Source organism: Odocoileus virginianus, chromosome 5, assembly GCF_023699985.2.
Source record: "Odocoileus virginianus isolate 20LAN1187 ecotype Illinois chromosome 5, Ovbor_1.2, whole genome shotgun sequence".
NCBI lineage: Eukaryota > Metazoa > Chordata > Mammalia > Artiodactyla > Cervidae > Odocoileus > Odocoileus virginianus.
The window spans coordinates 10844107-10871829 of NC_069678.1; the positions used below are offsets into that span (position 1 = coordinate 10844107).

At 52.7% G+C, this 27723-nt stretch overlaps 2 protein-coding genes and 1 long non-coding RNA gene across 9 annotated transcripts in view; 1 reads left to right on the top strand and 2 right to left on the bottom strand.

Annotated features, from left to right (window-relative positions):
* Positions 1–8753, bottom strand: part of GATAD2B (GATA zinc finger domain containing 2B) — an 82993-nt gene extending 74240 nt beyond the window's left edge. For 2 of the 3 annotated variants that reach the window (XM_070467372.1, XM_020890823.2), the window contains exon 1: positions 8664–8753. The gene's annotated coding sequence lies outside the window, so the exon portion shown is untranslated. The remainder of the gene's footprint in view (positions 1–8663) is intronic. The other variant, XM_020890824.2, reaches the window with a different exon arrangement.
* Positions 8658–17664, top strand: LOC110135669 (uncharacterized). Of its 4 annotated transcripts, none has more exons than XR_002313424.2 (4): positions 8658–8746; positions 11810–11938; positions 12172–12290; positions 14564–17664. It is a non-coding gene; the product is annotated as an uncharacterized lncRNA (long non-coding RNA). The 4 variants fall into 4 exon arrangements; XR_002313426.2 differs by lacking the exon at positions 8658–8746 and adding an exon at positions 8908–9081; XR_002313429.2 differs by lacking the exon at positions 8658–8746 and adding an exon at positions 8908–9053.
* Positions 12644–27030, bottom strand: DENND4B (DENN domain containing 4B). Of its 2 annotated transcripts, none has more exons than XM_020890819.2 (28): positions 26947–27030; positions 24714–25053; positions 23695–23947; positions 23372–23441; positions 23005–23174; positions 22690–22934; positions 22207–22273; positions 22058–22116; positions 21740–21884; positions 21290–21465; positions 21050–21150; positions 20444–20659; positions 19776–19921; positions 19302–19441; positions 19083–19209; positions 18463–18669; positions 18064–18192; positions 17063–17237; positions 16662–16829; positions 16017–16405; positions 15731–15853; positions 15364–15533; positions 15141–15282; positions 14722–14958; positions 14091–14208; positions 13834–13999; positions 13681–13745; positions 12644–13579 (listed from the first exon to the last, which is right to left on the bottom strand). In XM_020890819.2, the coding sequence occupies exons 2-28, from the start codon at positions 25028–25030 to the stop codon at positions 13434–13436; spliced, it is 4467 nt and encodes a 1488-aa protein (XP_020746478.2). In that variant the 5' UTR covers positions 25031–25053; positions 26947–27030; the 3' UTR covers positions 12644–13433. The 2 variants fall into 2 exon arrangements, with proteins under 2 accessions (XP_020746478.2, XP_020746479.2); XM_020890820.2 differs by lacking the exon at positions 26947–27030 and adding an exon at positions 25821–26035.
* Positions 27031–27723: the final 693 nt, after the last annotated feature.

A 27723-nucleotide genomic window follows, 5' to 3' on the forward strand; every position in this document is an offset into this window, starting at 1 on the left:
GAGATTTCAGCAAAATGACAACCTCCCTGAGAATTGAGTTTTTTCAATCTGTAAAATTATAACACCTCCCTCACAGAGTTACTGTAAGAATTAAAATGGCATAAAGCCTTACACAAAGAAAGTACTCAACAAATGAGTTTATATTTACATTTTAAAAATTCCCTTCAAGTTTCAAAAGCTGCAAAAATGCATTTAAAAAAAAAAAAACTGAAGAAAAAATTACAGAATCCATGACTGAGATACTCCTTGAGAAGAGTAATTTCCAGGACTTTGCAACCTTTTTAACCCACTGGACTACCGAGAAAGCCTTTAAACTTGCCCTGTTTAAGACGATATATAGGAGCACATCACGCCTACTAATGAAAAAGGATATGAAGAAAACAAAAGTCGTAGAAGAGTTCTTTATGGTTTCAAAGATAAAATGAAAGGGCCTACATCAATATAAACAAGAAAAAATGAGTTGTGAGAAAAGCTCAGCTTGTGTCAGCACATAATAACGAACAACTATACAGTGCTCTACAGTTTATGAAACATTCTTACATGTGTAATCTCGTGTGACTGATAGAGACATAGTGAAATAGATAAAACAGCTACTGACTATTTCTAATTTGAGAAAACTATGGCTTGGGAGACTTCAAGTGACTCAACCAAGGTCACACAGATAAATGATAAATGGAACAAAGACACCAACCGGGTTCTTCTGTCCCCAGAATATAACAAATGGGGCATCTTCTAAATGTATGCAGCATTTTCTCAATCCACAGAATTATTATTTTAAAACATTTTATAGGTGACAGACACCATGCAATGCACTGGAGAAACAATAGTAAAAAGACATGGTATCTCTTTATTTCAGAATGTTGTCAGACCACTGAGGGGTGATAAGCAATATATACAAATTAGAGTAAGATCAAAGAAGAAAGTATATCAAGTCTCTTTGGGCAAGTCAAGGAAGGGCTCCCAGAGAGAGTAGCATTTGAGATGAAATCTGGAAGCTGATCTGGTAACTAAGAGAACTGTATTTGCTCATGTATAAACTGTAAAGGGAGAAAAGTAAAGCTGGAGAGAAAGACAAAGGTCAAGATTTATAAAGGGCCCTTGATATCATGCAGAGTACCTTTAAATGATTGGAAACTACTGAATACTTCTGAGAAGGGGAAACCAAATAATCAGATCTCCATTAGACTATTGTGAAGAGAGTATGACTGATGGTTTAAAAGGGAGCAAGACTAAAAACAGGGAGAACTGTAAGAGATCATGACAATATTCCAAATAAAAGTTGCTGTCCTGAACAGCAGCAATGGAGATACAGTAAAAAGGTATCAATTCAGAAATATTTGGAAAGTAATGGATAAGAGAGAGAGAACTGACAATAATGCTCACATCTCTAGCTTCAATGACTCAATGAAGGGGAGTAGGTGATGAAAATGTTGAGTCTGAGGTACCAATGGAATACAGAGATGGATACATTTAGCATACAGTGGACAACTGGAAACAGAGAGCTGGAGTTTAGGAGATGTGATAATATATGTGAATATATATGAGGATTTTTTTTTCCATAATGCAAGTGTTACTTACCATTTCAATGGGAAGGCAGTCATTCTATCATCATTATTTGTATAATGAATGCCTCAAAGTTCAAAAAACATTTTAAGATCCTGTATCATGCTTACCACCTTTCATAGCTTTTTTATAAACAAACAGATTAGAAAAAGTTATCATTTTTCCTATTTGATTAAGAAATAGTCATTGAAGGACTTCCCTGGTAGCTGAGTGGCTAAGACTTCATGCTCCCCAATCCAAGGTGCTCAGGTTCAATCCTCGGTCAGGGAACTAGATCCCACATGCTGCAACTAAAACTGAAGATCCCTGGTGCTGCAACCAAAACCCAGCACAGCCAAATAAATTTTCTTTTAAAAAGAAATAGTTTCAACCTGCCTGACTTCAGACTATACTACAAAGCCACAGTCATCAAGACAGTATGGTACTGGCACAAAGACAGAAATATAGATCAATGGAACAGAACAGAAAGCCCAGAGATAAATCCACGAACCTATGGTCACCTTATCTTCGACAAAGGAGGCAAGGATATACAATGGAATAAAGACAGCCTCTTTAACAAGTGGTGCTGGGAAAACTGGTCAACCACCTGTAAAAGAATGAAACTAGAACACTTCTAACACCATACACAAAAATAAACTCAAAATGGATTAACGATCTAAATGTAATACCAGAAACTATAAAACTCCTAGAGGAGAACATGGGCAAAACACTCTCCGACATAAATCACAGCAGGTACTCTATGACCCACATCCCAGAATTTTAGAAACAAAAGCAAAAATAAACAAATGGGACCTAATGAAATTTAAAAGCTTTTGCACAACAAAGGAAACTATAAGCAAGGTGAAAAGACAGCCCTCAGATTGGGAGAAAATAATTGCAAACGAAGCAACAGATAAAGGATTAATCTCAAAAATATACAAGCAACTCCTCCAGCTCAACTCCAGAAAAATAAATGACCCAATCAATAAATGGGCCAAAGAACTAAACAGACATTTCTCCAAGGAAGACATACAGATGGCACAAAAACACATGAAAAGATGCTCAACATCACTCATTATCAGAGAAATGCAAATCAAAACCACAATGAGGTACCATTACACGCCAGTCAGGATGGCTGCTATCCAAAAGTCTACAAGCAATAAATGCTGGAGAGGGTGTGGAGAAAAGGGAACCCTCTTACACTGTTGGTGGGAATGCAAATTAGTACAGCCATTATGGAAAACAGTGTGGAGATTTCTTAAAAAGCTGGAAATAGAACTGCCATATGACCCAGCAATCCCACTTCTGGGCATACACACTGATGAAACCAGATCTGAAAGAGATATGTGCACCCCAATGTTCATCGCAGCACTGTTTATAATAGCCAGGACATGGAAGCAACCTAGATGCCCATCAGCAGATGAATGGATGAGGAAGCTGTGGTACATATACACCATGGAATATTACTCAGCCATTAAAAAGAATTCATTTGAATCAGTTCTAATGAGATGGATGAAACTGGAGCCCATTATACAGAGTGAAGTAAGCCAGAAAGATAAAGACCAATACAGTATACTAACACATATATATGGAATTTAGAAAGATGGTAATGATAACCCTACATGCAAAACAGAAAAAGAGACTCAGATGTATAGAACTGACTTGTGGACTCTGGGAGAAGGCAAGGGTGGGATGTTTCAGGAGAACAGCATCGAAACATGTATATTATCTAGGGTGAAACAGATCACCAGCCCAGGTTGGGTGCATGAGACAAGTGCTCGGGCCTGGTGCACTGGGAAGACCCAGAGGGATCGGGTGGAGAGGGAGGTGGGAGGGGGGACCGGGATGGGGAATACATGTAAATCCATGGCTAATTCATTTCAATGTATGACAAAAACCACTGCAATGATGTAAAGTAATTAGCCTCCAACTAATAAAAATAAATGGAAAGATAAATAAATAAAATAAATAAATAAAAAATAAAAAGAAATAGTTATTGAGTATTAACTATATGCCAAATACTGTATAAACAAAACACCAAATAAATGCAAGTCTTCGACCTTACACCATACCAGGGGAATCAATAAGCAATAAATGTAACAATTAAGTACGTTAGAAAGCTGTAAACTGAAAAACAGAGAAGGATTAGGAGTGAGGGGTGGAAGTTGAAGGTACAATTTTAAATATAGGTAGGATAAAGTCTCATTCAAAAGGTGACATTTAAGCACTCGACTAAAGAAAGTAAGAAAATTAGTCATTTGTATTATCTCTGTGGGAAAAACAGATATTTCCCACTAGAAGGAGGAACTAGTACAAAGGTCCTGAGATAAAGAATGTGACTGATGTATTAAGGAACAAGCCAATGGGGCTGGGATGGCATGAGCAAAAGAGAGGATGACAGAAGATCAAAAAAGAAAAGGGGTAGGGGAGGGCAGAGCATGTAAGACCTTAGAGCTCACTGTAAAAACTGGCTTTTACTGTGCAAAAAATAGGAATTCAAAAATTAGGAGGCTTGGGAATTCCCTGGTGGTCTGGTGAGCTTCCCAGGTGACACCAGTGGTACAGTACCTGCCTGCCAATGCAGGAGACACAAGAGATGTGGGTTCAATTCCTGGGTCGGGAAGATCCCCTGGAATAGGAAATGGCAACCCACTCCAATATTCTTGCCTGGAAAATTCCATGGATGGAGGAGCCTGGTGGGCTATAGCCCATGAAGTCACAAAGAGTCGGACATGACTGAGTATCAACCTTCTTTCCTGGTGGTTAGCACGCCACATTTTCACTGCCGAGGGCGTGGGTTCTATCCCTGGTTCAGGAACTAAAATCTCACAAGCCTTGCAGCAAAAAAGAAAAAAAAAAAAAAAAAAACAAACACCCAACTAGAAGGCTTACCCAAAATCATGTACCTAAAAAATGGCAAAGCTAGGATTTAACCCAGGATTTCTAGACTCTCTAACTGTGTTCTGCTATTCCAACTTGCCACTTACTAACCCACAACTTCCCTCCTAGGAAGTCTGGATTTAAATACTCTCAAAAAGCTAACTTTATAAATAAATACCTTCTAAGTTAGAGATGCACAACCTCTCCAATTAACACTTCTAATCCCCCACAGCCACAATCCTAGATTTAGAATTGATTAATCCTAAAGTCTAATCTAAATCCTAATATTCCAGCCTATATTTGAGGAGATTACAAATTCCAGCTTCCTCCCAAAATGAGACTAGATCAAGAAAGCTTTATCAGGAGACTTACAGCATGACTTTTAGATTCATGTAAAGATAATCTGAATTACTTTTAAAAAATGTAAACTAGTCAGATGTGAAAACAAACAAAATAATGGCTCGTAAATGTCAAAGTATTGTCATGTTCCTTAATAGCTCACTGCTAGTATTAATAACAATCAAGTTCATACACAGTCAAAGAAGCAGCTTCTGCAATTATGATGACTCTTTGAGGTCTGGGATTGACCATTTCATACCTCAAAAGTAACAAAATACTTGTCCTCATTCATCTGTTGCTTTTGGTACTACAACCCCAAACTGTTGATAGTTTCTTGCCTTAAAGCAAAGACCAGAGGATTTTGAGGGAGACACCAAACATTACTGAGATACTATCCAGACTGGTTAGGCTCATAATGACCCTAAGTCACTCCTTTCCTACTGAATAACCTCAAATGCTATAGGAATACTTCATATATCCATAAAAGAGAAGGTAAAAGATGAAACACAAAGAAGGAACAATCCTACTGTCCAGAGGCTTTCACCACTACTATGCAAATACAGGAGGCTCTCTGCTTCATGAACTCTGGAGCCACCAAAACTCCCAACCAGAAAAAGTATAACAGGAATTACTGAGGATAAAACAAACAAAATGGCTAATAGAAGATTTCCCCTCCAAAGCCAGTCCTCTTCAAAAGAAACTGAAATTCCTTCTATCTCCTTCCCCAGGCTTAGCCAACACAGAAGAAGTGCAACTTTGTGTGGCACTGCCTGATAGGCTGGATCTTCCTGAGCAAGAGGTGGACAGCTTTATGCCAGGTCTAGATTTATAGTCAATCTGACTGACTGGGTGTGTTTTTTTTTTCTTCTTCCCCTCTAAACTGTATCAGAGAATGCCTGGCTATTGTGCCTTAATATATAATGATGTAGGGCTTTTAAGTACTGCAAAGGGTCCGGAAAAGAAAGTCCTTGAGTTCCAGTTATGGCTCAAATCATGATCTCTCTAGCAATCTTTTTACTTGACCAAACCTGGTTTGGCTTTTCTCAATGAACTAAACAAGCATTCTGACTGAGTTCAGAGGGACCACTTGTCCCTTAGAGGGTTCTAAGGGGTTGCTTATTCCAATGAGGTGGCTAACAAAGAATATGCTCCAGTACAGAAACCAGGACACCACAGCTGCTATTCCCCTAAATATGCACCTCCAGCTTGATGGGTGGAGGAGGTAAGGAAGAAACAATCAGTAAAACTGAAACAAGAGACCTGGTTTACATACAACATATAAAATAATGCTTAAAGCAAGAATGAATCCCCCCTTAAAAAAAACACAAAGATTAAAAAAAAAAAAAAGAATGAATCTCAGCAGTTAGGATACTATTATTGACACATTGACTCTTTTTCTTCCACACTGCCACTCTCTAACAAAATCCAACCTGGAGGTCTGGCCAGGCCCAGCCAGAAAAAGAAAAAAGTTGAGTACAGTTTGGGGTGAGAATGGGGGGGCGGGCAGTAAGGAGAGACATTTATCCAAAAAAAGGGGAGGGGGACAGCACACAGTACTTTAAGACCATGAGATTAGGAACAAAATTCTCACATTTCCCTCCCCCACCAGCCTGTGGTGTTACGCTTAACACAGCAGTAAAAGTTACTGTCATAACTTAGATCTGAAGTGCTGATCAGGGAACCTGGTTAACGTTGTTCCTAGACAAGTATTTGAATGCAGCCTCTATTCAGACCCTATTGGGACTGCCTTTAAACAGGAAGTTAACAGACATTACACATAGTCAGGGAAGGCAAACCACAGTGTCATAAAGATGGATGCGGCTGTCAGCTACAAATCACTCTCACCTCCTTGAAAGTGTTCTCAAGTAAGGAACAGTCAGGACACAAGTTGGTAAGCCTCACCTCTTCTCAAATTGGGTCACTCAGGCTAAAGATCCAGCCTTCTGATTCCTGCTGATTATTACTCACCTACTTCACTCCTTACCATGGTGACTATCACTGCCACTAGACTAAAATACTATATTCTTCTTAAAAGGGAACACAGTACTACCAGATCCATACTCCCATTAACTCCTTATTTATACAGCCTACATGCTTAAAAAGTCCAAGGAAAGACCATCCTTGACCCATTCCAAAACAGCCAGAGACAGTATCAGTCACCAAAAAACCAGCACCATTTCCAACAGGTGTGGACCTTCCCTCAAAGTATATTCAGCTCCTCCGGAGCACCACCTTTAGCAGCTCCAATAGTACCTCTTTCCCAACCAAGCACCAGCAGAAATGCCACTCTAGGACAATTCTCTACCAAGACTGCTCCAAGCACCAAAAGTATGAATCCAAGTGGTTATCTCAAGAAAGAATTTAAGTCAGTGAATCAAAGAAAGAGCAATAAAGTTAGCACTAAACTCCCAAACAGGATAATCTTCAACATACAGACGACAACACACAGACACCATGCTGATGCAAGGAAACAAGTCATTTGTATGGGGAGGACACAGGTAAGAGAGGGGATTTCTTTTCACTTTGGGTCACATTCAAGCATTGTCTACTCAAAAAATAAACATTTTGAGAGGGGGAAAAATGTTTTAAAAACTCAAAAGCATCAGCTCTTCTCTGGACACAGATCTGTTAAACCTGCTTTTATACTCCAGCTGCTGCAAGTTCAAATCTCTCTGCTGCAATCTGGCTTGAAAGCATTGCTCTTTTCCTTTGCTGAAATACACTACCTTAAGTATCTCCCGGCTCTCCACACCTACACAAAGGCCCTCTAAATAATCATTTATCAGGAATGAGAAAACTATTCTCACCCGATTCTCCAGGTGACAGTGGAAGAAAAAAGGGTTGATGGCAAGCTCAGTTAGCATCTACATGTCACCCAGCCCCCATGAAAGCCTCCATCTCCACTTCAGTGCCAGCCCTACGAACTAACATCATGTGTTTGGAGGGAAGTTGATGCTGGGGAAGAATCCAAAAAGGCTACCATACCTTTATGAAGGGGAAAGGTGTCCTGAGCACGCAAATGGCACCCAAACCTCGGCACTAAGAGGAGTAGCTATCTCCTCCGTGCAACTGAGAGCGGGGAGGCCAAAAGTATTCTAAGTCTGGATCTGCTTTAGGAAAGGGTAAGTTCTAGTTCCCTCGGCCCTCAGGCACTGACTGAACTGGGATACAGATCCAGTGGGACCCAGAAGCCCAGCCGAAGAAAAGGGTGGTTTAGTCACTACAGAAGACAAGTACCCACACAGGCTTAGACAATTCCCTTCTACGGGAGGGCGAGGGAACGGTGAACGATGAAATAAAGGGGTAAGGTTCTGCGCTCCTGATCCCTTTGCCTATATAAAGATAATCAGCCCGTGTTTCCTTCACCCTTAAGGGTCCCCTATTTGTCCCAACCGCCGGCAAACAGAAGACTGAGAGTAGGGAGCGGCCCCCGCACCCTGAGGGCACCACTGGGGGTGGAGAGAGTTAAGGGGGGGCGCGCTAGAGAGGCAAGGAGGGGAGCATGGCGGGCATGAGGCAGTGAGTTAAAGCGGGGAAGGCGGGGGAAACGGGGCGCGAGGGAGGGGAGAAAGAGTAAAAGGAGAAGAAATGAAGGGACACGAGCTGGGGCGCGCGAGGCCGAAGTGAAAGACCGGGGCGCGCGCGCGGAGAGGGGGGAGGGGATGAGGTGAAGGGGGAGCGCGAGGCGGGGGCGCGCGGTGCCGGGGTGGGGGGAGGGGGACGCAAGGCGGGGGCGCGCGGGCGGGCGTCGGCTCGCGGGCGCTTCCCCTCCCCCCGCCCCTCCACCTTTCCCTTCCCCCACCTCCGCCACCACCGCCTCCTCCCAGCCTCCCTCCCTTCCTCGCTCCTCACCGCCCCCGGGCGGGCGGACGGCCAGGCTGGCCTAGGCCAAAGCTCCTCACCTGGCGGTGGCGGTGTAACTCCCGGCTAGCTCGCCTCCTCAGGCGGCGGCGGCGGCGTCGAAAAAGGAAGAGGCGACGGCACAGTAGGTTCCGGACCCCGCTGACGGGACCGGGGGCGGGGGTGGGGGAGGGGGGCGGGCCGGACCCGGGCGGGCGGGCGGAGCAGACACTGCGGTACAGACGGGGGCAGCGGCGGCGGCGGCGGCTGCACCGGCGGCGGCGGCACCACACAAACAAGGACGCTGATTGGGCAGCTGCCAAGCACCTCGGCTCCGCCTTCCCCACACGCCACGACGCCCATTGGGCGACCTGAGCCGGCCTCCCCGCCCTTCTCTTCTCGGGCTTACCAATAGGAAACGGGCTATCGGGGCTACACCCCACCCTTGAAGAGTGAGTGGCTGGAGAAGTGATGATTGGCGTACGTAAGACCCAATCATAAACGGAGGAGGGGGATGGTCTAGCGGGGGCGCGTTAATGGGTACCTCGGCCAGTCCCAGACACATCCGGGTCTTCAGCAGCCCATTAAGTGTCGGGGGTCAAAAAATCGCTTCAGGCTGCAACTTTACCTTAGAGACGTTTTGGTCCCCAGGCAGCCGCCGTACCCCAGTATCCCCAAACCGGGATTCCCCTTTGGCCTGCTCTCATTCTTCCAATTCTAAAGATGGAGACTGGTGAACGGCGGTGGGGTCTGCGTTGGGTGGTGTTTCATCGCGACAGAATCCAGGAATTTCACGATAGCAGTAGCTTGAGGCGCTCGGGCCTTGCAGTCTGTTTGGGGCGTGGCCTGTCTCCGTCTGCCAAAGGCCTTGAGCTTCCTGGTCTTCATTGTACCCCAGCACGGTTCTGTCGTGACCGAACCACGACTGGGGGAAAAAAGACAGCTAGCGAAATTGCTGAGAAATTACGCCGCGCGGAGCGCTCGCAGCTCCTTCTCTCCGGATCTCTGGTCTGATCAGGTTCACAGTGAGGGAAACAGCCTCCCACTCCACCGACTACACCTAATCAACTCAAGGCCCAACTCCTGCTAGCCTCCCTACTTCCCCAAAGCAGTTAGGCGCGCCTGAACCCAGCGTTTTTCGAACACGTACCATAAGTATTGTTCTTGAGCATCTGAGCATCTTGAGCATCTGAGGGACCAAGTATCAGAGTCAGTGTGTTAAAGGAATGGTAATAGCTAACGTTTGGGGCAGAGACTGAGGCACTGTGCTGTATGTGCATTCGTATTTTTTTAAGAGCTTTCCATGGATTATTTATTCCTTGTAACTCAGTGAGGTAGATACTGTTAGCCCCATTGTACAGATCAAGAAAATGAGGTATAAGTCAAATGATTTGCCCAGAGTTACATATGATAAGTGGCAGAGCTGAAATTTGAAGCCGGTAGATCCAGAAAGGGGTTCAGAGAGGTTCAGAGAGGCTAAGAAGCTTACAAAGTTCAGACAGCTCATTAATGACTAATGGCTCAAATTCAGAAATAACTGGCTCCAGAAGCACTAGAATGTGTTTTTCAAGTAATTTAAAAGTCACGCTGTGCAATGGAAATGAAACTAATGAAGGACACGGGCACAAAAAGGTGGACCCTGAACAGACACACACACAGGTACAAAAGCAGGTAAAGCACGTTCTTTTTCATTGTAGTAGTGTCCAGGTAAAGAATATAGTCTCTGGAATCTGACTGCCTGGGTTTGGGTCTCTCACCAGTTGTGTGATTTGGGTGCAAGTTACTTAACGTCTATTCTCTATGCCCTAGTTTCCCCATCTTTAAAATGGGAATGATTGATGAGTACCTAGTTCATAGGGTAATTGTGAGGATTATAAATTAGTACATTTTAAATGCTCAGGACAGTGCCAAGGATTTAGTAAATACTCCATAAACATAATAGTAACTATTGTGAGAGTTTTCCTCACTTTTCCAACAATTTCACCCTCTTAGTTCAAAATTCAGCTTTGGTTGGTATTCTATCTGTAGTACCTGCCTTATACTACACTGAAAATTATTTCACCACTCCCCCACTCATTTAAATACCTTCATTGGCTCAGTTATTTCGCACATGATAGAGGACCTGTTCTGTGATCAGACATTCTTCTTTGTGCTGGGCATGGAGCAGTAAGTGGGACTAAGTCCCTGCCCTTGTGGAAAGTACAGCCCCTCTTCCCTAACCTGTTGCTTTGGCCATTATCAGTTCAGTCCTTTCGGTGCTGTCTGAAGGGCCGTTCTTCAAGGGCTGCGACGATACACGAGAGACACAGCGGTGGAAGATATGAAACTGAGAAAGAGTGAGGCCCGAGAAAATACCTTTCAACAAAATTAAAATCAGGCTGTGGTAGGGCAACTTTCAGTCTGGAGTGATCAGTCTCCAAGAAAGACAAGTAAGCAAGGCCACTGAGTAGTGGACATGTCCTTTGTCCTATGCAGGCTCTACCTGTTTGTTTTATTTTGGAGCTAACGTTTATTGAGTGTGCTTAGCACTTTATCTAGATTTCAAAATTAGTCTTTAATCAACCCCTCCCCAATTCACAGATGAGGAAAAACTGAGGCACAGCAATTAAGTAACTTGTCTGATATAATAAAATTAGCAAGTGCCAGAGACAAGATTTAACTAAAATTTGTCATACTGGAGCCTACACACTCTAAAGTGAGGGAAGAGAAATTGGGACCAGGTAATTTGGATATATCCTTCCCTTCATTCAGTTTCCCAGGCCACAGGTCAAAGATGTCAGATGCTATGGTGAGTACTTGGCTGTTGGAATTCTGAAATACCCTTGTGGTTCAAGACTTCTGTAATTCCACCCATCTGACTATAGGCTTCTTGAGGAAGCCCAAAAATGAGAAGTGTAGGCTGGGAGGCACTCTAGATCAGGAAGACTGTATGCTCTAGTAAGGTAGAAACTGAGCCCTAAAATTCTCTCTGTAATTCCAGACAGTTCAGTGCATGGCTGGGCATGCTACACTCACCAAAAACTTATGCTTTCAGGAAGGCAGTTGCTCCCTTGCAGGTTGTTAGGGATGATACAGGTAAAGTTTGATCCTAGGTAGTGAGGTCTAATCAGAACCTGGGGCAATGTGAAGGTTCCCCTCTGAAGAAGTCATCTCCTTACCTGACAAAAACAGATGGCATTTCCTAAGCCCCTGCTCCCTTCCTTTGCAGCTCCTTTAGGACACTGCGCCAGACAGGATGGGAAAGCATCCTCTGGCCTGAAGGTCCCAGAATTCAGAAGTAGTACTGCTGTCTTCATCCACTGATTTCCACCCCCAGGAATTTGCACTAGAGGCTCCTGTAAGTTATTTCGTCCATTGACACTCCTTCCCCAAGGCATTTTTGTTTTGCTGGTTAATTCCCTTTGGTAATTGGGTTTACAGCTCTGTTAGGAGTTGTTTCCTGTGTTTATTTCATTATATAGGAAAAAAAGGGAGAACTCCAAGTGGGGCCAAAAGGATTAGAAAAGTCGTGCCTGGCTGCCTGATTTCCACATGCAGTGAGCTCCTTAATCCTTGCTCTTGTCCTCCTAGTGCTGTCCCCAGGCTGAGACCCTGGTTGGAAGAGTACTGCCTGCAGTTAGAGCAGCTCCCAGGATGTGTGAGCGTGGCCAACACCAGTGATTGGGGAGAGGGCTGTCATCCCTGTGGAGGTACTGGAGAAGTTGGGAGGGGGAATATGGGGGAGAGGAAAGAAGGCAGAGATGAGCTCAGGGCCCCCAGAGAATGGAGCCTTTGTGTGGGGTACAGATGAGGGACAAGGAGGTGATTGTGTGGGAGGGCCGGAAGTACCACACAGGCTGGCACCACCATAGCCAGCACCGGATTCACCCCTCTCCTGCTCTGAGAACTCCCTGTGCCCCAAGGGGCCAGCACCAGACCTGGTCAGGGAAAGCAGTGTGTCCCCAAAGGCAGCAAGGGATGAAAAGGTGAAGAGGAGGATGTGCAGCCAGGAGAAAAACAGTGGTATCCCCCCACCTTTATCCCAGAGAACAGGAGGCAGAAGAAAAAAGACAGAAGCAGCTTTTACTATATTTACATCCAACAAAACTTCACAAGGAACAATCCTTATTGCACAGTCAGGGCCCTGGGTGTGTGAGGCATTCCCCAAGATGGAGTGGACAAGAAGGATTAGGACTAGAGGGGCACCAATTTTTCCTAAGGGGAGCTTGGGACTCCTCTAGCTTCTAACTCCTGACTTTCAAGGAGCTACAAACCACTTGACCATGGAGCCCCATTACCCTTCTCTCTCTTACTGTCCATAAGAACCTCCTAAGCAAGGGTGCTGTGTCTCGAGAATAAATAACTTAAAATAAAATACAAACACTAAGGTAGAAAGGCATAGAGAGCCTTGGGCTCCTTCGGCAATTCTAGGGGAGAGGGACCATCTCTGGTGGGAAATGACATCCCTCCCTCCCGTTCAGGGCAAAGGCTCAGTAGCTGTGTATCTCTCCAGTTGTTTTTTAAAACAAAAACTTATAAAATGGCCAGGGCAGTGCAGACCTGTGGGTACCCTGGAGGGGAGTTCCTGGTATAGGATGGGGTGGAACAGAGATGTGCCAGCTCTCCCCAGGCCTCCTCCAACATCAGCATGAGCATAGAGGGCAGGCTGGAGATGGGAAATTGTGACTTTTGGTAACAGTGGGTCCCATTGCCCCCACTCAGAGCCTATGGCTGGGCATGCTTCCTAGCCTATTCTCAACTCCTCTAGGAAAGAAACAGGGAAGCAGGTTCTCTCTAGAATCCTTCCTCCCTCACTTTCTCAGCCTAGACTGGAGAAGAAAGCTTAAGGGTCCCTAGCATTCCAGAGGCGCTCCGAAACATTTCCGGCAATCAATGGCCTTTGGGGTAGGCATCTGTGCCCGCCGCTGTCTCAGCTCCTCCTTGCCCATGCTGCTGGCCAGCTTGTTAAAGGCGGACTTGTACTTCTTGTCGAAGGCCACTAGGGAAGAGGGTGGAGGGAGGTCAGTAGGTTAGGTCAATCCCCAGCCTCCCACACCTGGCCCTAGAGCTAAACCCCTCGAACCCCGCCTGCTCCCTCACCTATATCCATGTGGTCCTTGCCCAGAGCAGCCAATGTCAGGAATAAGATCTCACGGTAGATGCCCCTGGAATGGAGTCAAAAGGGTATTAAATGAGATAAGGCAGGAGGGAGCCCACGACAGACCCAGGACCTCTCAGATGGGAACATGATACCTTTGTAGGTGCAGGCCAGTGGGAGGGGGCCCTAGAGTTTCTAGCAGGAGCCCTATAGCCTTGTGCACCTCGTTGAGACCAACGTGGCGCAGCACCGATTCCAACAACGCCAGGCTGAGGGATGCAGGTACTGGACCTGGCCATACCACCCGCTGTGGGATCTGGCCTGGGTGGAAGAAAGGAAGGTAACCAGGATTATTGAGCCCTCTAAGCATGGGACCTATCCCTTCCCATCCTGGGCCAAATATGAGACTCACTGTGGACCCTCCAGAGCACATAGAGAGGTGGGCAGCTATCGGGGTCAGGGGTCAGGACATCCCACAGCAGCCGCACCTGCACGGATGCTGGATCAGGCATTATCCAAGGAGCTGGGGCCTGCAGGGAGCCAAGATAAAGGAGACAGGCTCATGGCCTGGGAGGCAGGGGACGGGAAACAGGTGCTATTCCAAGGGACAGGGACATTACAGGACACAGCTAAAGAGAAGAGAGAGAGGAACTCTCGTTCCCCATGGGAATACAAGTTCTCTGAGAGCAAGTACTTTGTTTTGTAATCTACTACATCCCTAGTGCCTAAAACTCTGCCTGGAACCTAAAAAGTGCTCAATAAATATTGGTGCAATGAATAGAGTGATGAATAGATGAACATTAACAAATTAGTAATTGGGTAACAGGCACTACATACACTAGGTGCCTAACAGCCCTGAGAGGGGGCAATTATGCCATCTTACAGATGAGAAAACTGAAGCTCAGAGAAGTGACGTGAAATGGCCAGGAGTCAACCAGGTACAAGCAACTCCAAAGCTGTGCCCTGTCTGCAGCGCCAAGGGCACAGAGGACTGAGGAGCAGAGCTAGGAGATGAGAGGGCAGGGACTGTGTCAGCAACTGACCTGGGGGGGTGGGGGCCCATCACAGGAGGCCAGCAGCAGGCATGGCAGGATACTGGGCAGGCGCAGCCGCTGGAAATACCACAGAAGGTTCCAGAAGATGATGGGGTGAGCAGCAGGCAACTCAGGCAACGCCAGCACCTCACTGCCCTCGTTCTCTACCAGTGACTCCAGTTCCTTACGCAGCACGAGGGGGCTGAGATACGCCCATGCCCCGCTCTCAACACGCCGGGAGGCACTCTGTCAGGCACAGAGGGGGAGGGCATATACCACAGCCCGATCCTCAGAGCCCTGCTTCCCACTGAGCCACCACCTCCAGCAGCTTCTGGGATGCCCCTTGCCCTCTGTGCCCGTCTCTCCTCGGCATCACTGGGGCCACCCACAGGGTGACACACACAGCTGGGCTCTGGCCCAGCCCTTACCCCCACGTGCCCGTTGCAGAGCTGTGGCTCATCCAGGGCTAGGCAGAGCCTGCGGTCACTGAGCACGGGGCCTGGGCCCCCGGGGACAGGAGCGTCTCTGCTGCCACTGGCACCAGCAGGGGCAGGCTTGGGGCTGGGGGCACTGCAGGGAGATGGCAGGAAGGTCAGCCCTCAGACCTCTCCTGCCCTGCCGCACCCACAGCCCCTGCCCGGTTTTGGGCACCTGGGTCGGGAATCAAGGGTCTGGACACTGAGCAGGGGTACAAAGGGGCAGGCGCAGAACGGACAGGTGGTGTTGAGGTTGGAGTCGTCAGGTGCCCAGCCAGCCATGATCTCCTCATCATACACCAGGGAATCACAGGCGCGGCACAGCGAGCAGCTAGACAGCAGAATCTGCGGGCAGAAGAGCCCAGGAAGCAGGCCCCTTTTGGCCTCAGGGCTCAGAAGCCCCTGCTCCTTACCCAGTCTCTAACCTCCACAGCCCCGCCCGGCCTCCTCCCACCTCCCGCCAGGCCCTGCCTCTGACAGGGTGCCTTGGGTGTGGTATATATGTGAGCTCCAGCAGTCTGTGTGGGAGGGGTTATCCTCACTTCCAGGGAAGGTGGCTGGAAGGATCCAGGGGTGTCACTGAGACGCTCTGAGGAACGGCGAAGGCTCACGCTACTGAGAGAAGATTCTGAGAGGTCCCACTCACTGCCCAGAGAGGCTGAGCTCTGCCATTATGAGAGAAAGCACAGTCAGCCAACCCCATGCTACTCTTTACCCAGGAAGCTGGCTCAGCCACCCTTCAAGGCCCACTTCTGGGCCCTGCGGGTTGGCAGCCCCTCCCCAGGCCTCCAGGTGCTGAAGTGTCTGGACCCTGCCCTTACTGGTTACCTCAGATGCAGTGGATCCAGGGCGCTCCCGGGGACGCAGAAGGCTGTCCATGGGGCTGCGACGGGTTGAGGGAGGCAGGTCAGGGGGCAGCTCAGACGGGGGGACACGAGAGGTGGGGGAGCGGCGGGAAGGAGTGAGTAGCTGTTGGAGGCGGGCGCCCAGCCCTCTTCGGGGGGTGCTGGTCTCATCCTGACGCCCACCAGCCTTGGGCACCCGCCCACTTGGCCCTTCCAGGGTTTCAGTGGACTGGGTGCTCAGGGCTGAGCCTGAGTCCCCTGGGCTGCCTCCAGGTGCCGACTCCTCCCCGGTCAGGCTCAGGTCTGAGAGGCTTCCATCATGCCAGGGTATGGGTGATCCCCGGGGTTCCAGGACCCCCAAGGCCTCTATCACTGCAAGGCAGAAAAGTATCGGGGAAGATGGAGTCTAGGCCCTCCTTGGCACATGAGTAAACACAATTCCTGGCTATTCAATCTGGCACCACAGCCCCCACCATGATGATAGTCCGGGCAAGATTCCCCCAGAGCCTACAGTACCTGCCACAGAGCATCACCCCTCCACCCTGCCTCTCTAGCCTTTCCCTTTCACTGGCAAGTGGTTAGGGAAGCTGATGGGCCGAAGGGTGGGGTGTGGGATGAGGGCACTCACTGTGGGCCACGCCAGCCTCCACGGTGGGCTGTGCCCCTCGGGCACTACCCAGGCTGCCACTCTTCACCAGGCGCCCCATAGGTGAGGCGGGGTCCCGCAGGCTTCGCCCGGCCCAGGTAGTCTGGCGCTGAAGGGGGCGGGTAGGGGAGGGACGCTCCAAATAGGGCTCTATAAAAGACAGGGAGGGGGTCAAAAGACAGCCAGCTAGAAACCTAGCCCCCAGCTCCAAAACAGCTCCTCACAGGGACCTGGGTTTGCAAGGCTCCTCCCAGGCAGAACTTCATGTCTTTTGTTGCCAGCCAAGTGTAGTTTATCCATTCTCAGCACACTGAATGTCAGCCACTAGACCAGCCCCAGCTCTCCGTGCCTGTCCCCTGCCCGTGTCGCCAGTCCCTACCCACCTGTCTGCGAGCTGCCTGCCTCTTGGGATGCTGTCTCCACCTCCTCCCGCTGGCGCTGCCGCTGTTCTCGCAAGGGCTGGCGAAACTGAGCCGCCCCCAGGACCACGTTCCGGAGCTTGGCCCAGCGCAGTCGCCCACCTGGTGTGCCCGACGGCCACTTGCTTTCCAGCACAGCCTGCCAAGCAGTGTTCACCCATGAAGACGGCCTGTCTCCATACCCTGGGCCTCAGCTAGGTGCCAACTGCCTGACCTGGGGGCCCAGCGACCACCTTTCCCTCCAGACATCCTGCCTATGGTTGTCCTGCCAAGGGCTCAACCAGGAACAAGAGCCCAGGAGAGAGAGCTGGCAGTGGCCACCCTGAGGGGTTCTAGAGGAAGTCAGAAATGGTGGAGACAACCTGTCTGTAGACTGCTGTTTATAAACTATGGGCTTTGAAGAAATCAGTTCATTTTTTTTTAGTCATTAGTTTCCTCGTCGAAAAGACTGGAAATAGTTTAGTGTCATGGTGAAGGGCCTGAATTCAGAAAACGATATGCCTGTGTGTGTGTCCTAACTCCCTAACTTACTGTGGTATCTCAAACAAGTTACTAACCCCCTGCAACCTCGTGGCCTCATCTGTAAGATGGGGCAATAACTGTTCCACTTTAGGGGGCTGTGGGAAAGGCAAGATGGTTTTACGTGGATGCTGTCTTTGGAGCAGAGCCTGGCATACTGGCTCCCACGATCAGCTACTACTGGGAGGTGGCAGTACTTTTCTAACCTCCTTGCCAGGACTGTTGTGGGTGAGACTCAGAGCAGCCCAGGATGAGGAAACCCTCTGCAGGTGCTGAGGCTCTAGCAGAGCACTGTGCCTGGCAGTGGCCGCAGGGCCTGTTGGACTGCACGGCCCGATCTCCAGGGGGAGGGGAAAGCCACAGGTGTCGGGGACAGCACCCTCCCCACACACCCCTGCCACAGGCCGCCACCCCACCCCTCACCCCGGAGGTCAGTGACTAGGTACCTTGTTATAGTAGCCGTAGGTGATGGTGTTGGGCACGATACCTGCCCGCCGCATGTCCAGCATGACCCGCACGGACAGCACGGGCTGCCCATAGTGTGAGCACAGCTGCATCAGCACCCGGTAACACACCTGGGCCGGGAGACATGCAGGTGAAAGTGGACTCGCTCTCAGCCCCGATCCTCAAGTCTCAGTGAGCACTCACCGCCACCCTCCCTTCCTGCTGACCCTGCCACCCTGCAGTCCCTGCTGCTACAACCTGAACACGCTCATTCATTCAGTGAATGTGACGGAGCACCTGCCCAGCTCCTGGACTCGTGCCCCTGTTCCCTGTCAGCTACAGCCCCCAGGGCTGCACCAGCCCCCGGGCCGCACCCCGAGCCACTGGGCTTGGGCACCCACCTCGTCAGGCAGCACCACCTTGCGGCTCTCCATCTGGCGCAGCACCTGGTAGGCCGTCTGCAGTGCCCGCACCCGGGAGGGCGCCGAGCGCACGTAGGCAGGCAGACACAGGAACCACAGCCCATAGCAGTGGCCCAGCAGGCACCGGGCCCACAGCTCAGGCACAGCTGCTGACTTCTGTGCCATCCGCTGTGCAACCTTCATCTCCTAAAGAGGGCGGGGGACACACCTGGGTGAGTATGATGCCAGGGCAGGTCTTAAAACAGTGTGGGAGAAGCAGCACCCTCCCTGAGAAAGGGTCTGTGTGCTGATGGGGTGGCAGGGACAGTGCCCACACCGTCCTGGATTCCCAAGCACAGATGCTTAGCTTGAGCGTGGGCAGGTGTCCTGGCAGAGGCAGCAAGCCCCTGGATTTCCAGAGTCCTCAGAAAATGAAGATGAGGACAATGACAATGGTAATAACAGTGATGGTTCATGTTCCTTTTTCGTGCCAGACATATCGAAACCTCCCAACAACTTTATGGGATAAGTACTATTATACCCATTTTACAGATGAAGAAACTGAAGCAGCAGTCCTTGGCCTGAGTCAGATGCCTCTAGGGGGCCCACCTGCTGGTTACCTGTTTGGTACGGCGAGGGGCAGGGCTGCTGGGGGCGCTGCGGGATGGGCCTGGCACAGGCAGAGCCCCGGCTTGTTCTTGAGGAGACTCAAACAGCTCAGCCCGAAGCTCGGGGAACCCATCATAACTAGAGGGGCGGAAAGAGGCCATATGGAGAGCAGTTGGTACTAAGTCAGCTGATCGGGCCTCAGAGCAAGAGAAGGGGCGGGAGGCACTCACCAGTACTGGGGAGTGGATTCACTGCCCTCTGGCGCTGGCGGCTCCTCGGGAGGTGTGATAAACACGGTGAGCTCACTGCCCGACAGCTCCTCCAGCTCCACCAGGGATGCGGGCTCAGGCTTCTCCTGCTCTGGGTGGACCTGAAGCAGGAAGGTAAGAAAGGGGACATCCAGACAGTGGGCATAGAGCAGGGCCGGGGATCCAGAAGATGGCATCTCCCAGGAAAGCACAGCCACAAGGAAGGAGGTAATAGGCCCAGATTCTGTCAGGGCCCTGGAGATAAGACAGGGGATGAGTGAGGAACAGGAAGACAGTATGTCTGTGAGGCTGGTCATGTGTGCTGCACAGGCTACGTGCTGTTTAACTCCAGGGGCGCCAGCCTCGCCACACGTGAGATATAGTGTTTATATCTGGGGTAACAGAGACAGCCGAGAGGGGAGCAGAGGGCACAAAAAGAAGGGATGATCCCAATACCTTATCAACACAAGAGTCAAAGAATTCAAGGGCAGCATGCCGAGCAGAGCCAAAGGAGCATTCCTCGATGAACTGGGAGAACATCTGTGTGTGTAGCAGCTGGGAGTACAGCTTGTGGCTGGAACGTTCTCGGGACTTGAGGAAGCCTGATGGGTGAGAATGGGGCCAAGAGGGTGGTCACTGGGGGCTCCACCACAGCCACCCGCTTCTCAACCCTTTTCTTGTCTCCCCGCCAACTTGGCATCCAAGGCCATAAAAGTCATCCTCTCTGGCCCCTCTGGCCCCACCCGCCAAGCTGACCAGCTCAGCTGCCCCAGCACCACGGCCCCGTGGCATCCCTCCCTTTTATCTGTGGGCCTCTAGGGCCTCAGACTGGGGAGTCACCAAGAGAGGAGCGTTTTGCCCATGGGCTGGCTCACCACAGGTGTCACTGTGTCCCCACCACGCCCTGGCTTCCCGGAGCCAGTGCTACAGCTGACTCATCTTGCACCCTAACCCCTCACCAGGCCCAGAAGAGCACGTGGCTCAGAGCTGGTGCCCACAGAAACGCCAGCTGCTTAGAAACAAGTAACCGTGCGATTCCGCATGCCCCCGACCTCCCCGTGGAGCCCAGCCCCTGGTCACCCATCCCACGACACCTTCCCCAAGCAGGAGCCGGTCGCCTTTACCTTGCAGGAAGAAGAGGTTGTCGACATCGCGCGACCCCTCAGAGGGGGCCTGGGTGAGTGGGCGCAGGAAGCCCCGGTAGCCCTTGAGCAGGCAGGCCATGAAGCGGAGGAAGGCTCCCTGGACCTCGCGCTCTAGCCGGGCCCGGCGGCCACACACTGCCTCGTAGTCTGTCAGCAGGAATTCCAGGGAGGCCTCCTCCTCGGGGCCAGTGTATGCTGGGGACCAGGGCAGCCTGAGCGCCAGGGCCAGCACCCACAGGGCCTGCTCAAGCCTGCTCTCCACAGACGTCAGGCTGCCACGCCGCCACCTGCTGCCCCACCACTGCGGCTCCTGACAGACCCGCACCGACGGCAACAAAGTTACCCTTGGGTAACGGTTTCAAGCCTGCCAGGGGAAGCTCAACCTCCCTGACATACGCAGGAGCATTAACGTGACACATGCCTTCCTCTAACTTAAACTGGAACTCGAATTCCTCTCACTTCCCCCCAGTGAAAGCCTAGTTCTAACATCTGCAAGTAAGGTCCAGCTCTCCACAGGTCTCCCCAGACTAGAGGTTAAAGGTCAGTAACGGTTTCCGGCCCCCCACCCCCACCCAGGCTCCTCACTCTGATCCAGCTGCTGGTACAGGTGTGTCAGTGTGGCCAGCAGAACCTTGTAGGGTCTTCGGGGCAGGGTCCGAGGGGAGAGGGGCTTCTTTTCCTCAGTCCTGCGAGTTAAACAGAAGGAAAAAAGGGTGATGGTGTTTCTTGTTTTCCCTGAGGCCCCTTTTGAGCAGGTGCACTCCATTCACCAGCCCTCTTCTGCTCCCATCCTCGAAACCCGCAGAAAAGACCCAGCCCTCTTACTGGAAGAGCGTGTTGGTATCAAGATCCACACAGATGACATCCACAGGTGGGTCATGCAGATCGAAGTAGCTGGAGTGGATACCCACGATGAAGGGCACGGGGGCACTCAGCACATCTGCCAGCACCAGTGGGCACAGCGGAATGTAGGGGCACTGCCAGTGCAGCGGGAAGATCATCTAAAGCATCAGGGGATGAGGACCAGTGAGCAGGGCACGGCGGGCAGCAGAAGAGGGGGCATCGACCTTGACCGGTGGTGCTTGTTGTCAGAAGCTGTTGGAGTTGAGCTCCAAAGAAAAGCTCCTGACCGAAGCCGTACATCCTGTAGGCCGCGCCCAAGGATAAGACTGAGGAATCTTCCCCAAGAAAGGAAAAGTAAGGAGAATCTAGATAGGGACTAGGGCACAAGAAAGAACACCCTGGGTAACGCAGGCTGGGCAGAGTGGCACTCACAGAGACAAGGGCCTCGCAGACGCTGGTGAGCAGATCCGGCCGCAGCGAGTGGACTAGTAGCTTGTGCTCCGTGAGCACAGCGAGCAGCAGCGTGATCGCCAGCTCCGGGCCCAGGGTCTGCAGCAGCTGCAGGAAGCTGGCACCACTGGGGGCAATGCCAAGGTGGGGGAAGAGTCAGCAGGAGGCCCTTCCCTCATCGCTGGGCACAGACACCACCTGGGCCCAGCCTGTACAGCCCCTCCACACCGGTGCCCGCTTGCCTGGCACCCACCAATGCCCCTGGTCATCACAGCCCTGCCCCCCAACCTGAGCATTTACCTGAGGGGCAGGGGTGAGGATACAGGCTGGCAGAGGAGCAGGTTGTCATAGGGAGACATCTGAGAGGCAGAAGAGCCGCAGGTCAGGATGGTGAAGACTGGCCCCTGCCCATCCTCCCCCTCCCACCTAGCCCCAGCCCCAGCCCTCACCTGCACCAGGATGCGGGGTCGCTGTGGGGAAGGGAAGGGAACATTGTGAATGAAGTGGGAGATGTGCCTGGGGAGAGAGGGACACGGTCAGAGGCAGACTCGCGGCCACCCGCTCAGCCGCCTTGGCTCTTTCCCTCCGCCTGTCCCCAAGGACCTCACCCCTCCCCGAGATCCACCTCGAGACTGGGGTCAGCCCCCGGAGCCTCCATTATGCACAGCATGGGTGCACATCAGAAGAGATTCCCTCTGGGCGTGCACAGGCCCTGGCCAGGACTTAGCTAAGCAAGTGTAGCCTGGGTTTCAGGCCCCACTCACCCCTTCAGCCAGGGGCACTTCTGCAGTGGACCAACTTTCCAGCCACACACTACAGCCCCGTCCCCGACTCCTCTGTGCCCCCTGGCCGTCCCCCCCAGTTCCAGCATCCTCTCCTCCATTCCTCCTGGCTCATAACCCTTCCCAGCATCAGGGAAGCCCCATGCTCACGCTTCCAGGGGCAGACGGTGGGGGCCTGAGACGGAGTAGCGGTAGAGGAAGGTGAGGAAGGCGCGGAAGGCCGGGAAGGCAGGCCAGCGGGACAGCACAGCTATGGCGCGGCGGCTGCGCACAGCCCGGCCCCCCAGTGCCCGGCCCCGCTCCACGGCACTCAGCAGGCCCAGCGCCCGAGCCTGCCGCTCCGACAGCCTGGCCCTCGGGAACGCCTCGTAGAACTGCAAGGCAGCACCGTACACCTGCGGGGCAGAGCAGCAGTCAGGCGGGCCCTGCGGAGCCCAGACCCCTGACCACACTCCACACACCCACCTTATCACCAGCTGCACCCGTGAGCACAAAGGTGGAGAAGACGGGCACGGGGTACTTGGTCTGGGCGGGCCAGCACTCGATAGTGGCCCCCATGGGCAGGCAGAAGACGGGCACTGACTCGGGCAGCGGGAACGCCTCATTGTCCTCCTCTGGGTAGCGGCCCAGCAGCTCTGCACCCCCGGCAGAGTGGGGGGTACCCAAAAGGAGTAGGGTTCATCAGACTCCAGGGGAAAGAACCAGGGGATCCCAGCGAAGGGCCATGTGGCAAAGGGGAGATGAGTTCTGTGGACACTGAAGGTACCAGCCAAGAGGCACCAGGGCAGAGGGACGCGCGGGTTGAGGGACCAGAGACAGAGGGGCTACTCACCTGCCTCATACGCCAGCGTGTTGGCCTTGGCCAGGCCCACCTTGTAGCAGAGGTACACGGCTGGGCCCCACTGCCCCAAAATGGCAAGAGACAAGCAGACACACAGCTAACAAAGCTTTCTGGGGGGTTATTTTCTCCACCACCCCTAAGTGGTCTTTGTCTTTAGAACGCCTGTCAATCCCAGTCCCCCAAGACCAGTGTCACACCTCTGGACCCATCCCCGCCACTAGGGGCCTTGGTCCTAGGATGCTCTGTGTGCCCAGTGTCCACCCCTTACACGGAGATGGCGTGAGTCTCGGCTCCTGGCCCAGGGCCCCACTCACCATGCCAGGGTTGAGGTTGCGAGGCAATCGGCAGTAAGTATGAGGAGTACCCTCGCCCTTGCTGGGCAGTACCAGGCAGAGGTCAGTGATGCCCAGGGCATGCAGCCCTGCCCCCTCTGCTGCCCGCCGGTAAGTGAGGTAGGTGCGGGGGTGCCCAGGGCCTGGAGGGGCCAGGTTGGCTGAGTGGCTGTAGGGTGTCGTATCTAGCACTTGGAAGCCAGGCTTGGGACGTTCCTTCCCCTCATACAACACCCTGGGCACAGAGACCAGAGAGAGAGGTCAGGAGTCCACAGCAGAGGAGAAGGCCCCCAGTCTTGCTAGATCTGCCTTCCTAGTCCTACCTACTCAGCCTAGCCGAACACCGACACCAGGGCCCACTTCTTGCTGAACCCGCCCTCCAAAACCCTGTGCCCTTCTCTGCCCTTGGCTCTTTTTTTTTTTTTTTTTTTTGGCTGCTCCAGGTCTTAGTTGCAGCAGTCAGGATCTTTAGTTGTGGTGTGTGGGATCTCGTGCCCTGACCAGGGAGCGAACCCAGGCCCCCAGCACTGGGAGTGCTGAGTCGTAGTCACTGGACCACCAGAGAAATCCCTAGGCTCCACTTGATCAGTAACAATACCTCAGGCCTTCCTCGGCTCTCAGTGCTCATTAATAAATACCAAGAATAAAAGCTACCATTTATTGACTCTCTGCTAAGTCCCTTAGATATGGATGATCTTGTTTCATCTCAACTACCCTATGAGGAGGTATTATTTTCCCCAAATTACAGCTGAGGAAATAGACCCACAGGGTCTCAGTAACGTGCCAAAGGTCACAGAGCTAGCAAGTCGCAGCACTAGTACACACACCCAATCTGTGTGAGGACTAAGTACACACAACTTCAGGCTCTTCTCCCTGGCCTCAGGACCAGTCTCTTCCCATTCCTATTGCACATCCCTCATCCCATACCCCTACCTCTCCCTACCTCACCCCAGATCTCCTAGCCTCCGCTGGTGCCAGCAGGAGTAGGTAGGTGTACACACCCCAGCTCAACGAGGGGGGGCTTGTCACGCCCCCTCCGGTAGCAGATGACGGGCTGAGTTCCACCTAGGAGCCCAGCGCTGAGTTCCAAGGGGTGGCCCCCAGCGGAAGCCTGGATGCATGTGTAGCCCTGCGGCACCTCCTCGCCCAGGGCCCTAGCGATGACTGCCACATCTGTGATGGGCTCAGCAGGCCGGGGAGGGCGCAGGGGCCCACTGGGTTCAGGAATCCACGTTTCCTCAGGGATGGGTGCTCCGTTGCCTGCAAGTCCAGCTATCACAAAGTAATCCACCAGCCGGGGGGGCCGCTCCTCCGCCATGGCCCCCCCCTCACTCACTGCATCTGGAATGGTCAAGTTGGGGAGAGATAAAGCAAGGAAGGTTTGTGTTGCCATGGCAACTGGCAACCAGGGAGTCTCCCTTTTGCTTCCCTCCTCTTCCCAGTACTTTCAAGGAAAAGCAGGATCAGTGGCCAGCCAATCCTGAACTCTCCCGCCTGTGACATCACCAGGCCCTAACAGCCCACCACAGCTCCTTAAAGAGTCCAGGACCCTCTCTCTTGGTACCAGCCCTCTTTCCAAAGAACCCACTGCACACAGCTAACCTAGGCTCTGGGTTCTGACATCACATGGTTTCTGTACCCCTTTTAAAGACCCCAGCCTTCTTCTCTCCCTAACAGAACAGAGATCAGTCTTTTCTGTAATGGCCTACAATGACATCATTCGTTCTGGCAGTGACATCAGGCCAACATTACAGTCTTTTTATGGATTTCTGGCCTTCTTACTCTAGTTGACATTCTAAGAATCTCATGAGCCAGCTAATATTCTTAAAGAGTCCATCTCTAGGTTTCTGTGAGGAACCCACAAAACCCAGGCTTTAAGTGTCTTTTCACCAGACTCCAGTGTCCTTTTTTCTAACCTAGCTCCACTAACCTGACCCCCCCCCCCGAAAAAAAAAAAAATCAGTGCCCTCCAACCTCCAGGATCCTTAGGTATCCTCAGTTAGGTCCAAAGCAGCTGTGGGAGACAGTCCCCACCATCCCCAAGCCCTCCTCCATGAAGCCCAGAGACGGAAATAGGCCCACAGGGGCTTCTCAGTAACTCTTCTCACCTGCCTCCATGGCCCAACCCCCGGGAGAAGGAGCCCCAAGGGTCCCAGGGTGCCCCGAGTGCAGAAGCTGGGAAACAGCTTGGTGGGTGGCTTGCAGCAGAGGACTGGAGGCGTGGGGACTGCTTCAGAGGGGAAGGGAGGTGACTTCCTGAAACAGTGGAGGGGAAGCTGCAGCTCGGCGGAAGTCAGCCTATGGGTGTGTGTGGTGCTGGTGGGGGTGTGCAAGGGGGGGATTGTCAGAAGGTGCCAACACAGCATCATTCCAAGTTGGAAGCTTAGCCTAAAGGACCCGGGTCAAGGCAGAGGCAGCTCAGACTAGATACGGGACGTACAGTCCTACTCAACCTCCCACCCTTGCCCAGAGAAGAGGGAGCAAGGGAATCTCATGGACCCAAGCTGGGTCTCCTTAACCTGGCCTCTGGTCACTCACACATACACCAACTCCAGCTAAATTTAGTCTCCACATCTGCGAGGTGAAGCCAGGAGTCAGCGTCAGCCTCCTGATTTAGCTCTGGGACCCAGCCCCGTGCCTTGTCCACTGCAGGCGAATGGGAGCCCTATGTCCTTGGGCCCCAAGCAGCAGGCAGGAGCCACGAGGTGAGACCAGCTGAGGGGCAAGTGGCTCCCATCGGCAGGACCTGCGCACCCGAGCCTCTCCTCACCGAGCTAGGGAAGGGTCCTGCAGGAAAGCAGCCCTTTCTCCCTAGGGAACGCAAGGGGCAGGGACACCACTCCGGGCCCCGGCGCCCGCGAGCCGGACAGCGGGAAGTTCGCGTTGGGGCAAAGGGCGCGCCGAGCGGGAGGAGGCTGGGGAAGGAGCAGGAGGGCAGAGAGGAGCGGACGCGCAGGCGGCCGGGGACGTGACGGCAGCAGCGCCGGCCGCCGCGTGACCGGAGCGGGAGGGAGGGGTGCTCAGGCTCGGGACCCGCGGGAGCGGGAGGGGTGCAGGGCGCCGGGCACAGCTAGCGAACTCCAGACTGCGCCCTCCCCTCCACTTTCACTTCCCCAGGAGAGAGGAACCGGAACCAGATGTGCAGCGCCAGAGAACAGCTGGGGAGAGCCCCCGCCCCGCCCGCGCTCCCTCCCTCCCTTCCCCGCCCGCTGCCCCGCCCGGTCCAGCCCCTACCTGCCTGCCCCGCGACTCCCCGGCCGGCCGGCCAGAGGGCGGGCGGCTCGGAAGGCGGGCTGGCGGGCCGGCGGACGGCGAGGCTACCCGGCCCCGGACATGGCGCACCCGACTCGGGCGCCGCTCCCGCCGGGACGGCGAATGAAGGAGGAAGAGGCGGCCGAGGGCGCCGGGGCGCAGGGCGCCTTGGAGGGAGATCCGGGCGATCCCAGCGTCCCCGCGCGCTGCGCCACGCGGGGACTGTGCTGCCGCGCCGCTCGCTCGCGCCGCGCGGTCCTCCCAGCTCCCGCCGCGCTGAGGGCCCGGTGCTTCTCCGCGCGCCCCGCTTTCTCCGCTCCCCCCACCCCCCTCTCCGGGACCACGGGCGCCGCCGCTCCCCCCACCCCCCCCCTCCCCGGCCGGCGGCCGTGACCCTGGCAGCGCCTGCCCAGCGCCCGACCGCCTGCAGCGCGACCCCTGGCGGCTGGGAGGGCCCCTTGCACCCAGGGAGCTTCCCACCGCCCAGCCATTGCCACCGGACACTGACCCTAGGCGGCCCCTCAAGTCCGAGGCGCGCTCTCGTCCCGCCCTCGAGCTCACTCAGATGTGGCTTGCCTGCCTGGGTGAAGGCCCTTAAAGTCTAGTGTGCGGAGACCCAGGTGGCTGCCCCTACTTCCAGGTTTAGGGCACACTGCATTCCCTTCCAGCCTAAGCCAGAAGTTCTCAGTTCTCTTTTTTGAAAATGACAAGTTTTGGAAAGAGGAAGAGAGGCCAGGACTGTGGGCTGTGGGCAAGTAG

What these genes read in the sequence shown, in the direction of transcription:
- DENND4B (XM_020890820.2), bottom strand. An exon ending in CCCCCCCTCGTTGAGCTGGG is followed by an intron (nt 23,948 to 24,713) that starts GTGTGTACACCT and finishes CTCTGTGCCCAG; the next exon opens with GGTGTTGTATGAGGGGAAGG. An exon ending in ATGGGCCCCCACCCCCCCAG is followed by an intron (nt 14,209 to 14,721) that starts GTCAGTTGCTGA and finishes GGCTCCCTGCAG; the next exon opens with GCCCCAGCTCCTTGGATAAT.